The 13,735-nt window shown below is 36.2% G+C and overlaps 1 protein-coding gene across 1 annotated transcript in view; it reads right to left on the reverse strand.

Annotated features, from left to right (window-relative positions):
* Positions 1-600: 600 nt before the first annotated feature.
* LOC107041722 (acetylcholinesterase) overlaps positions 601-13,735 on the reverse strand; it is a 159,825-nt gene continuing 146,690 nt past the window's right edge. The window contains exon 6 of the mRNA XM_015262409.1: positions 601-1,456. Within this exon, the coding sequence (XP_015117895.1) occupies positions 1,305-1,456 (152 nt within the window). The 3' untranslated portion in view covers positions 601-1,304. The remainder of the gene's footprint in view (positions 1,457-13,735) is intronic.

Raw genomic sequence — 13,735 nt, forward strand, 5'->3', positions numbered from 1 at the left:
CTATTTTGAAAAAACGTGCCAATAAGTTGCGGAATTTTTCAATAGAATGGAGCAAAAACTACTAGAAATTTCAATAAAAATCCAATGAAATTTTCTAACGAATTTTCTGGATTTTTCCATGGAATTTTCTCGTCTGTGATTTTAAAAGTGAGGGAGTGAAAAATCGTAAAAGCAAGTGATTTTGTCACTAATTTCTTGACAATCTACTGGCTGATTTTCAGTACCTTTTGTATTGAATTGCAGTTAATTTCGCTGAGAAGATCTGCTGTGTTAAGTGGCAACTTCAATTAAAATTAAGAGTCCCTAAAAATTAGAGAAAGTTCCCTGAAAATTACAACTTTTTTCTTCTTCGTGATCAAATAAATAGCTGTAATTATTCATCAGAGCATTGATGCAATAAAACCACCTGCTAGCACAATAGACAATTTCCACAAAAAGGCAGAACTCGAAAAAATGGTTGTCATAAGAATCGTCCAGTTTTCGAACAAGATTTCTCAACTAAAATTGATCGGACAGATCGCATTCAATGATAACTCAATGTCATAAAGCTTCAAAAAGTCACATTAAATTAAGAAAAACAATTGTTTAATTGTTTTGAATTATTTTTTTTCTTCCGAAAAAAAAATATCCATTCAATTGATTATTTTCCATTGAATTTTGATATTAATTCCACACAAAAATCTCAGAAATGTTCCAATAGAATCCGCAGTCCACCGCAAAATAAGGGGGAAAAAGTTCGGATTTCCATGAAAATAAATGGACTAGTTTACCCAGTACTTCAGCTAAATCGAACAAAGCACTTTGTCCCTCTATTTTTTTATCCACCGTTCCACTCCCCCCTTTAATTTTCCCACTCCGAAGCATTTGAGATGTGAATGTCCGTAGCAAGCAGAAGCAGTAAAAGGGGAAAGGAGTGGTTAGAAAATTCCCTTGATGTCCCCAAGGGTCTCGTCGTTCTTCCCGCGAGGCAGCTCGAGGAAGCGATTCTCTCGGGTAACGTTCAACCATCGTCGCTCGATTATCCCCGGTAAAACCCTGGAGCGCGCGCGCCAACTTGATATGTCTGCCGTTGTTTTGTATCATACTATACTTTTTTTTTGTTGGTAAAATAATTTTTGTGATAAAAGGCCCTCCCTAACGTAATGCAAGACAAATAAAATCCTGAATCACTGGGAGGGCTAGACCCTGCCAGCTCCTCCGAATACGTAATTTCCACTAAACGCATGGAGTAAAACCCTTGGTAAATGAAAAGCTGGAAGTGAGTTCAGTGAAAAGGAAGATACTTGTGTGTTGTTGCTCGTTGATTAGACGAGGATGCTCCTTGATGATGGCAACATGCTGCTGAGTACTCCCGTGTTTATTAAGATACTGATTAATGCCAGAGTGAGTATTAAGGTGTGATGGAGACTGTGGCTGCTACTGCCGCATGTTTCCTTTGAGGACATCTCCAGTTTTGCTGGAATGAGAAAACAAAATTGTGGAATTAATGTGGAGCCTGATAAATTGGACGGAAATATGGGAATGATCTCATTCAGTTTATTTGGAGTAGAATTACCCAATTATTGAGGCGGAAAAAGTTGGAAGTTTGCTGTGAAATATTTTGCCTCAGAATGAAAGCGTCGCAATCGATCTAATTCAAGTTTCCAATTTCCGTGTTAGGATAACTAAATGTGAAGTATTCCATGCCAAATGCGTCAACGGCTGACCCTCACCCTTCTGGAAATTGATGTCGATTTTTTTACGACTAGCGCTGCCGCGGCCGCAAGCGGCCGCGACCTTGATGCCCTTTCATTATTCTGTTTCTCATTTTTTCCTTGTGTTTCTTACAAAAATTGATGATTCATCATCGGCTTAGTAAACTGAGTGTTAAGATTAATGGACACAATGTTTATCGGTTCATCACCTGTTTAATTTCCATATTTCAATAATTTCACTAATTCTGAATTTCTGTGCTCATTGAATGATGTTCTAATTATAATTATAATCAAAATACTATTCAGAGTGCGAAACAATAATTCTTAAAGTTCTCACAACCCAGAATTGTTTTGTGTTCGCCACCCCTTTCATTCTCTTTTACACCATGTGACGTTTGGGGTTTTTCGATGGGTTAATAAATAATCCAACAACCAACGATGAAAAATCCTCGGGTCGCCAAGCTGACCCTCTGCTTTGGCTAACTGCTCCGTTCGAGCTCACGGGGAGTTCGCTCACTTAAGGATGTAAATTGGGGGGATAAACTCGGGATAAATGTCTTTGAATAATAACACCGCTCGAATGATTAAATGATAATATAATGAATGATCCGTTTAACGTCATATAAGATAATGTAATAAACCAAGTTAAGTGTAACGCGTTATTAAAATGATATAAATCGTTCAAAAGTTCTCAGAGGGAGGACCGACTGTCCTGTTTCGCCTCTGCCTGTGATCTGCCTTAGTTTTGGAGCTGTAACTAGTTGCTAACCCAAAACTGCAAATTAAGCATTCTCACGGTTTTTAGAATAAGACAGCCATCCTGCTATCATTGATGGTCTCCAACACAGTCAAACAGTTTCTGAACGGAAACTGGACTCAGGTAACACCGTGAGACTGCTTACGTAAAGCAGTCAGTGTCTGAAGAAACTGAAATTCTTTCAGTTTCTATCCACTTGAAACAAAATGGAAAATATTATTTCCTAAAATAAAATAACCGACGTATAGACTGGGTCCATACGTCACAACGATTTCAAAAGCATTTAATTATTTTTTCTGGAAAAATAATATGACCGATTCTGATGCTCCTTCGCTAATTTGGAGTATTTTCTTCTCCTTCACAATCTTTTACACTTTTATTATACTGAGTGTTAAGATTCATGAAAATAATGCTTATCGGTTGATCGCCTGTTCAATGCCAATATTTCAATAAGTGATTTATTAATTCTGAATTTCCGTACTCCTTGAATGAGGTTCTAACTATAATTATAATCAAAATTCGATTCAGAGTACAAAACAATAATTATTGAATTTCTCAAAACTCAGAATTTTTTAGTCTTCGCCGCCGCCTTGACTCTCCTTTACACCTCTACAACAGCATTCAACTATTTTTTTGGAAAAATTATAAGTCCGATTCTGATGCTCTTTGGCTAATTCGGAGTATTTCTCGTCATTCACGATTTTTCCTATGTTTTTATTAGATATTATAGGACTTAAAACTNGTGACGTTTGGGGTTTTTCGATGGGTTAATAAATAATCCAACAACCAACGATGAAAAATCCTCGGGTCGCCAAGCTGACCCTCTGCTTTGGCTAACTGCTCCGTTCGAGCTCACGGGGAGTTCGCTCACTTNATTAGATATTATAGGACTTAAAACTTGAATCAAGAATCATCTGAAATTTTTTCGAATTCTCCATAAAATTCCGAAATTTTTGTGAATTTTGTTTTCAATGTTCGAATGATTGTTGAGAAAATCCGATAAATTTCTCGAATTTTTCAAATTATGTTCGAGCTTGTAACTCTTTCACATCAGTTTTATTTGGAAAATTCCACCTTTTTCCTATTAATTGTTCCACCATTGTCTATTAAAAAATTCTCTGATATTTAAGATACCGTCATAATTATTTTGAATTCTTCGGAAAACTGTCGTATCATCTTACATCCGGAAAAAACTGGCTATCCTCTGAATATCATCTCATGTTTCCAGCACAAAATTGAAAATAAAAAGTTGAAATGACAGTCTGACTTCTGCACCATCCTTTTTCGTTAATCTAAAATTCATCTTAATAATTCACAATATGTGATACAAATATCGTTATTCTTGTTCTCTACAATGTTTAAATTTGGATACATATTTTTTTTTCAAAGTAAAAACTGTGGAGTTTGCAGTAAATTTTCAGTGAAATTTTATACTTCACGACTTTTCCCTCTCAAACTTCTAAAATTTACTATTAAACTGTCCTTAAAATTTCAATTCTTTTTTCCAACAGTATAACTGCTATTTACTCATAATTATGTAAGAATATTGAAAAAATATAGAAAAAATAGAAATTCAACTTTTCGAAATAGACTAATGAAATTATTGAAAAATTCCGATTTTCTGAGACCATGACTTTTTTTTTACAAATGATTCAATCATAATTATTTTTTAACTCAAGGAATAATTTTTCCTGAACTGTACTGTAACTGAATTGAAGAAATGACTTTTTTTTTTAAATTTGAACCATTCGATTATTCATTCCTAAGAAGAGAATGTTGAAAAAAGCAAGTATTTATGGAATTTTGTTCGAAAGCCGCTAATTATCCATGCTTTATTTTCGAGCTTTCCCTATCCAATTCAATTGATAATTTAGATGATTGAAAATCTTTGAATGAAAAGTATTCCGACCTTCTTATTCCAGGGAGAAAATTCAATATTCTTTCATTTTATGGTATAAGTACTGATTGCAATTCACTACGCGTATAAAAACAAAAATCGAGCAAAAAAATGCAATCATATTAATTATGTAAGTTACGAATTTGGTCTGAATCATTGAAAAAAACATGAGATTCATTTTACTTCCGAATGGAAACATTGTATTTGTCGAATCCAAAAATGCCATCAACATTTGTATCAGGATAACTACTTTTGGACTCAGGAGTTTGAATATGCATTTTTAGGCCATTTCCGGATGTATATATGCATGTATGTATGTATATGTATGGGTATATGGAACTGATCGTTTTTCGAGGATAACTGAAAAAATAATTGTTTAAATAAGTCTAATTATAATTTACAATATTCTTCTCAATGGCATCCTGACCAAGTTCGATCATGGAATGGATTGCATCATTTTTTGTTGAAAAAAATCATTTAGAAACCAATATTTTTGGTGCAATGTTGGCTGCCAACATTGAGGCAATATCAATAAATTGAATACAATAAATCATTGAATTCAGTTCAAATTTCATCGTTATAGAAATTCACTTGTGGAAGCGCATTGCTAATTTATGAGCCAAAATATATTGACTATGTTGTGACGAAAGCAATCAACCACTTTTATTTTATTCCACTCTTGACATCAAGTCAAGTTCATCTAATTATCAATCATTTCAACTATCTTTCAATTTTTAACAGTCATCATCAAAAAATAATTTCATATTCCGGTCATTATAAACCAATCCATGTGTAGAAAATATACACTGATGTATTCAATGTATACACGATGTTTGTTTCTTAGGTTAGGTTATAAGCAATAAGTCCACTCTATAATTCAAGCGCTTTCTTAGACAGCGCTGTGGCGGCCGCATTGCTCAACCTCATGGAAGTTCATGCGTCTTTTGGGTCTTTCGCCCGCCGCCATGACACTTCCAAATTCATGTTTTCCGCCATGACAATTTGCAATGCATGTTTTTCTTATTAAGAGGATTATCAAACGATGAATTATAACGATAGAAGAAAATGCGGTGCAAAATGACCATTCGGAAGTGAATTGATAATTTATTAGCAAAAATAACCATACTATATTATGACGAAAAATTAATTTCCCAAACACCCAAAAACATATTTTTGAGTCACTACATCTGTGATAAATATAGCAATAAGCAAAAATGACAATACTATATGACGACAAACGTAATTTCCCATTTGTTTCATTCCATTTTAGGCTTTCAAGTTATTCAATTATCAATCATCATTCCAACAATTTTTCATTTGACAAAGAGAATCTAATTTGTAATTTACGCGCACTTTTTTGAACAGCGCCGTCACGGCCGCATTGCTCATTCTCATGAAAGTTCTCATGAGAATGCGTCATTCGTGCGTGGCCATGACACTTTTTACATGCTCTCCGCCATGACATGCATGCTTTTTTTCTATAAAGGAATAGGACTATCTAATTTGAATCTTTTTTATAGGGATTGGGGGGCTAGAAAAACTCAAATTTTTTCAGATTTTTTCGACAGCCCATTTCGGAGATGTTTTTTCGTTTTTTTTTCAATAACCCGGTGTTGTATACCCGCTACTTTCCCAAACCTTGTCTCTCTCTCCAGGTGTCCACCAAATGTTTCCTTTCCTAAGATCTATTCTCTCGAATATTTTATTACGGTTTTATTATTTTAATCCCTAAAACTCCAAATATCCAGACACCCAGACGAAAGGTTTTACTACCCTATTCATTCTAGAACCTTCTAAATCGTTTCATTGCACCTCGGTACTTTCCCGTACCTCGTGTCGCCAACCCCGTACTTTCCCAACGATTCATTTCCTAAAATCCCTCATCGAGACATACCTCTCCCTGACCTCCGTAAGTCCAACCCTAAAATCCGGCGGCATCACGACATCGAGCATCTCCTTCTGGGCAGTTATCCAGACTTAGCAAACCTGGCACCGTTCGAGACATCGAATAAACGTGACCGTAAGTTCTGAATTTTTGGATACTCCTCTTCTGACAATTTAAATTCTCCTCTCCTTTTCTTTTCTTTAAAAATCTATCATGTGTCCCACAGACCCCTCTAAAGCTAAAGAAACCGCGCAAAAGACGGGCGATCAAAATTTAAATTTTCCTCAAATCGAAATTCCAAAATTATCAACGGAACTTTTAATTAAACTTTTACCGGAAAAATTCGATGGCAATCGACTCGAAGTTCGTAATTTTATTAAAGGAGTCGATGCGGTTATGGAGATCGCGACACAATCACAGAAACAAATTTTAATTCCTTTTGTTAAACGTCGTATCACGGGCAAACCAAAGAATCAAATTGATATTCATTGCAACCTCACAGAATGGGCAGACATTTCAGATCTGCTTACAAATCTCTTTCAAGATAAAAAATCTTTCGATCAACTGCTTGAAGAGCTCAATTCTGTTAAACAAAATCGTAATGAAAGCGTCAGCGATTATTTCCAAAGATTAGAAGAAATTTCCTCCAAAATTCTTGCTGCAATTTACGCTGATCCTTCCACTGATGACAGAATTCTCCCGTGTTGTATTTCAATGATCACTCAAATGACACTCAATCGTTTTGTTTATCACACAAATCCCCAAATTTCTCAAATTCTTCGATACAGAGAATTTTCCACAATTAATGAAGCTCTCACTGCTGCGATCACCGAAGAAAAAGCTCTCAGATTACATGTAAACTCATCTTTTGGAACACAAAAATGTATGATTTGCAAAAAATCCAATCACACAACTAACAATTGCTTTTTCAACAAGGAAAAAAATAATTCCAACTCAAGAAACACACGACAAATTAATTTCACACAGCCAAAACAATCTAATCAGCGTCAGTTCTCTTATAAGACAAATCAAGGCGTGAATCAATCGGGCCAATCCCACTCAAATTTCAATCGCGCTCCTCTTCAAAACTCAAACGTCCAGTGCAGATATTGTAAAGAGACGGGACATGACATCTCAGTCTGTATAAAAAGAGAACGCGCTAATCAAAGGAAATTTCAAGGTCATGGGCAAAAACCCACTCAAAATCCTCATCGCTCCAGTAGCATCAGTTTCCAGACAAATTTTTATAAAGCGAGCCTCAACCCCAACCCACCAATCGAAACCCAGAACCAAATGAGCAAACGACCCAACTATAAAAATTTACGAAGAAATGAATAATCACATGCGGGCACACATCTTTTTCGACTCAGGAGACAATGATCTCGACTTCATTGTGCTTCAATCTCCCTCATCCAAGTATCCCGATAAAACACTCAAATTGCTCATCGACAATGGCGCAGCCATTTCATTAATTAAAAAATCAAGTCTCGCAAATCCTAGTCTGACCAATCCAGACCCAATTATTCTCACAGGACTCAGTCGTGACGTCCCAGTTTATACACAAGGAGAAACACAACTCCAATTTAATATCGAGGATAAAATTTAAAAATCAAAATTCCAAATAATCGATGATCAAACAAACGTCCCCTTCGATGGTCTCATCGGTCGTGACTTCATCAGAGAGCATCAATACATCCCAATTCTCCACGAACAAACATTCGTGATCCACTCGCTCTCAATCAAAATTCCAATTTTTAGCAATACTCCTCAAGAATCAAAAACTCATTTCATCATTCAACCGCGAACGGAAATGATAATGAAAATCCAAGTGTCAAATCCTCAAAACCTCAAAGAAGGAATAATCAATCGACAAAAATTGAATAAAGAAGAAACTCTCATCGTACCAAACGCGATCGTGAAAATAACAGATAACAACGAGGCACTCATCACCGTCGTTAATACTTCCATCGAGAAGAAAATCCTTCCTAAACCACAATTACCCGTGGAAGCCTTGCCTCATCAAACACCCATTTTCTTTGCTAAAAATGATGAAAAAAAGGAAACTAAAAATCGTATTGAATTATTGAGTCAAAATCGTCGCTTATCTCACATGAATAAAGAACAAAAAGAATCAATTTCCGAGATTTGCTTCCAATTTCAAGATATTTTTCATTTACCAGGCGACATGTTGACAAAAACCACAGCCGTGATTTGTGAAATTAAAACAATCGACGATACCCCACTTCACACAAAATCGTATCGTTATCCTGAGGTCCACAAAGAAGTTAGAAAACAAACAGAAAAATTATATTCACAAGGTAGCATCAAACCCTCTACTAGCCCCTGGTCTAGTCCTCTCATTATTGTCCCGAAGAAAGCCGACGCATCAGGTCAAAAGAAATGGCGGATGGTAATCGACTATAGACCATTGAATGAAAAGACAATAGGTGACGCATACCCTCTACCGAACATCGAGGATATTTTAGATCAACTCGGGCATTCACAATATTTTACAACTCTCGATTTAGCAAGCGGGTTTCATCAGATCCCCCTTAAACAAGAAGATCGACCCAAAACAGCTTTTTCAACTCCTGATGGACATTGAGAGTGGAACTCTATGCCCTTCGGCCTCAAAAACGCCCCAGCAGTTTTTGAAAGAATGATGAACAATGTTCTCATCGGTTTAAACAACAAGCAATGCTTCGTTTATCTTGATGACATTGTCATCTATGGCTCTGATCGTAAAAATCATAATGAAAAATTAATTAATGTCTTCACACGTCTCAGAGACCATAACCTCAAACTCCAACCTTACAAGTGCGAGTTTCTCAAAGATTCTTGCCATTATCTAGGCCACGTCATTAGAAAAGATGGCGTGAAGCCGAATCCTAATAAAATCGAGTCAATCAGGCAAATTCCAAAACCCAAAAATCTCAAGCACATCAAGATGTTTCTCGGTATGACCGGTTACTATCGCAAATTTATTCGAGATTTTGCAACAATCGCAAAACCCCTCACTACTCTCTGGCAAAAAGACACTGAATTCATTTGGACAGATCAACAAGACAAAGCCTTTCAAACTCTCAAAGATATTATAACAAAAGCACCTTTATTGCAGTACCCCAAATTTTTAGTACCCTTCGTAGTTACCTGTGACGCATCGAACGTCGGAATCGGTGGCGTCCTATCACAAATAATTGATGAAAAAGATTTACCTGTAGCCTATTTCTCCAGAACTCTTAATAAAAGAGAACAAAACTTCAACACAACCGAAAGAGAATTATTAGCCATTCTAGAATCAGTTGAAAAATTCAGACCTTACCTATATGGAAAACAACCCATGGAAATCACCACAACTGCATCTCTCCCCTTTGAACGATTAGCCTTCGACGTAGTAGGCCGATTGCCCATCATCGCCTCTGGCAATCGATTCATTATTACAGGTCAAGATGACCTTACCAAATATTCATTTGCATTTTCAACTCCGAATCATGAAGCTCAAACAATCGCGGAAACTCGTTGATTTCTTCCTCAAATTCTGAATCCCTCAAAGTTATTTAACAGACCAAGGCCCTGATTTTATGTCAAAATTAATGAAAGAATTGAATGCTCTCTTGAAAACAAAACATCTCAATACGTCTCCTTATCATCCACAAACAAATGGAGCCCTTGAACGCTCTCATCTAACACTAAAAGACTACTTAAAACACTACATTCGAGAAAAACAAGACGATTGGGACGAATACATTTCAACTGCCATGTTCAGTTATAACAGGCTTGTCCACAAATCCACAAATTACTCTCCCTACGAACTCCTCTTTGGTAAAAAATCTTACCTACCCTCTTCAATCACTCAAGAACCATAGATTCAATACACTTATGACGATTACATCAAATCACTCCAAGCAAAACTGAACTCTTCCTTCAAAATTGCTAAAGAATCAATTGAAAAATCAAAAATCAAGAGTAAAGAAAATTATGATCAACATGCCAATCCAAGAGAATTCAAAGTCAATGATTTAATTTGCATCCGAAACAATCAAAGTAAAATTGGCTTGTCAAAAAAGTTATCTCCTAATGCAAAAGGGCCATACAAAATCACTCAAGTTTTTCCAAATCAGACTGTAGAGTTGCAAATCGGTAAAAAAAAAGTCGTACATCACGCTAATAACTTAAAAACCTATTTTTCAGATGAATCTGACAATTCTAATCCTCCTCTTGATCCCTTCTCCGATCATTAGTGAATTTTATTCCAATCAACCCATAACACATACAACTGGACTCTTCTACAACAAAAAAGGAATTACAAAGATCTCCAACACAGAATTGACTCTGTCTATCCACCTAAATGTCACTCCTTTAAATCATGAAAAACAATTACTCAAGATAAAATTATTAGAAACGCAAAATATTTGTGATACACTCCTTTAAAATCCTAAAACTTCTGATCACGCTCGTCTTCATTGCGAGCAAGCCTTGAATTTAATAAAAAATGATATGAACGAAATTGAGAACAGAAGTGAAATCTTACAGCAGTTTTTCGATCGATCTCTAACACGTAAAAAACGTGGAATATTCAATTTAATTTCTTATCCATTAAAATGGTTATTTGGCACTCCAGATGCCAATGATGCACGATTTTACACTGAAAATTTAAATTCATTGCTCGATGGAAGAGAACAAACCCATCAACTTCTAAAAACTCAAAATAAAATCCTTAGTAAAACAGTAACGCATCTCAGCAATTCTCTCTCAGCATTTCAAAATTATGAAAATACTATGAATGAAAATAACAAAAAGCTAAATACACTACTATTTCGAACAAATGATCATTTATCACGTCTTTATTTAGAAAATTTAATTATCAGACAAATTTCTATGCTTCGCACGTATGCCGACAAAATAAATCATGAGTACACTCAGTATATTGATTCAATTAATCTCGCGAAAAATAAAATGATTTCTCCATTCATCATCACTCCTGAGATATCAAAAACCTTGAAAAACCATTTTAATGAATTAATTACATCAACGGAAAATCGAAATATTCACAATTTCAATGAATTAATAAAAATCAAAACGACTATCGAACAAAGCGATATCATTTTCAAATTAAAACTTCCGTTGATAAAGAAAGAAATTTATACATTGTATGAACTAATACCGTTTCCCATTCTAAATGAAAATTCTTCTCTCTTTTCTTATGTATCTCCTCGTAAACCTTATCTCCTAAAATCAAATACCTATTATTCCTACCTCAATGAATTGTCAGACTGTTCAGAGTATGCCACTGGGCAGTACTTGTGTCACAACATCCCTATAATAAGGACCACGGATCAGCCAACCTGTGAAGTCCAACTTTCATCGTCTACATCTCGTAAAATCCCTGCTGACTGCATCACTAAAACGTCAGCTATTGAACCAAAATTTTGGAAATATATTCCAAACAAGCGATGGATTTATGTCATCCAACAACCGACAACGCTCACCATCATCTGCCAGAAAAATCAAACTCATATGGAAGACATCAGCATCCAACAGACTGGAATCATCACGTTAGAAGACAACTGTAGAGGATCTACTAACACTTATGTCCTCGAATCATCCAATAAAAATAATGAAAACATCAACTTCTACATTCCAACTTCAAACATCATCTCAGATGACTGTTGTGCTCCAGTACCCCAACCAATAGCATTGGAGACACCTCAGCTCAACACCATCCACCTATCAAATGTGGAATCATCAGATCTATGGTACACCAGCAAAAAGCTCAATGAAATAGAGCAAATCCTCAGTCAAAGATCCCATCAAGACACCGTGCCAATGTTACCAATACCGCAGACACGCAACCGCTATCGACGTTCTAGTACCATACCAATTTGATTATCAAATTTTTAACCAATTTATCCATTTCAATCCTTCATCAGAAGAACGATATTCATTTTATTCCGTTTTATATTTTCATAATCAACTGAAAATTAGATTCGTAGAAAAACTATATTGATTAAACATAACAATTAACATAATTGAATGGAGTACTTAAGTAAAATTAAAAAAAAAACTCCTTAAGAGTTCATTAGAGACATAATTATGGTAAGTTAAGCAACAAATTGCAAACTCCCGTTTCCAATTTTAACAAGGGAAGTGTTGTATACCCGCTATTTTCCCAAACCTTGTCTCTCTCTCCAGATGTCCACCAAATGTTTCCTTTCCTAAGATCTATTCTCTCGAATATTTTATTACGGTTTTATTATTTTAATCCCTAAAACTCCAAATATCCAGACACCCAGACGAAAGGTTTTACTACCCTATTCATTCTAGAACCTTCTAAATCATTTCATTGCACCTCAGTACTTTCCCGTACCTCGTGTCGCCAACCCCGTACCTTCCCAACGATTTATTTCCTAAAATCCCTCATCGAGACATACCTCTCCCTGACCTCCGTAAGTCCAACCCTCAAGGGTCATCCCTCATCGGTAATGACTAATTAGCCACTTGGGCCTTTCTCCCTCCATACCCTCTAACCCCTACTTCTCACCCTCAAGAGACATCAACTCAGAATCCTCTTCCCTCCACCTGAGCAGAACTAACCGAACACTGTCAGAAGTTACATCTAATCAGGAAGATATCCAAAGTACTTGTATTTTAGTCCTCTTAAATAAAGATTTCGTGTAATAGTTGATTTAACTTGTTATTTCAATCCGGAATCCAACACCGGGTTCTATTCAGCCGATTTCAATCTATGATGGCTCAAAATTTTCCATTTTCTACCATCTATAAGAAGATTTTGGGTATTTTTTTTTATAGATGGTAGAAATTCGAAAATTTGGACGTGTTACAAATCAAATTCGGATAAATAGAACTTGAGTTATTGAAAAAAAATGAACAAAGAAAAAATCTTATTTCCGAAATAGGCTGTTGAAAAAATCTGAAAACATTGAGAGATAGTTTTTCTAGTCCCCCAATTGCAGTAAAAGTCGAGATCAATTTCCAAGAGGGTGAGGGTCAGCCATTGACTTATTTGACATGGAATACCTCATATGGTTTAAAAAGTCCGAATAGGCGATTTTTAGATGGTATGTGTCCGTATATGGTCTTTTTTCTTAATTTTTTTTTTTATCGAAATTTCCCTTTCTACTGGGTTCCCACTTTGTCGTAGTGAGGGGGCTCGGTCGCGGGCGGTGGAAGTCTTAAGGACTACCGCTGCCCGCAGTCGCTAAGAGGAGTCCACCCAATCCATGTGTGTGAGCGGCGTAAGCCATGGCCTCGGCCATACCGTGCCTAAGGATGCGTGCCACAGGGGGGCTGTGTCGCTAACGGTGCCTCTCAGAAACCTGGGCGACCTCTGAGAGTAGTCTTGGGTGTAACCCACCCGAGACAAGCCAAGCCCTGGGCAATCGCGGCAATGCACCAGGTGAAAACGCTTAACCGCGGTACTCGTGGGACTAAAATGGAAACCAATTTAAAAAATCTTAATATTGAAAAAGCAACTTCGGGTG

This window comes from Diachasma alloeum, unplaced genomic scaffold, assembly GCF_001412515.2.
Source record: "Diachasma alloeum isolate Michigan unplaced genomic scaffold, Dall2.0 Dall_scaffold_00374, whole genome shotgun sequence".
Lineage (NCBI taxonomy): Eukaryota > Metazoa > Arthropoda > Insecta > Hymenoptera > Braconidae > Diachasma > Diachasma alloeum.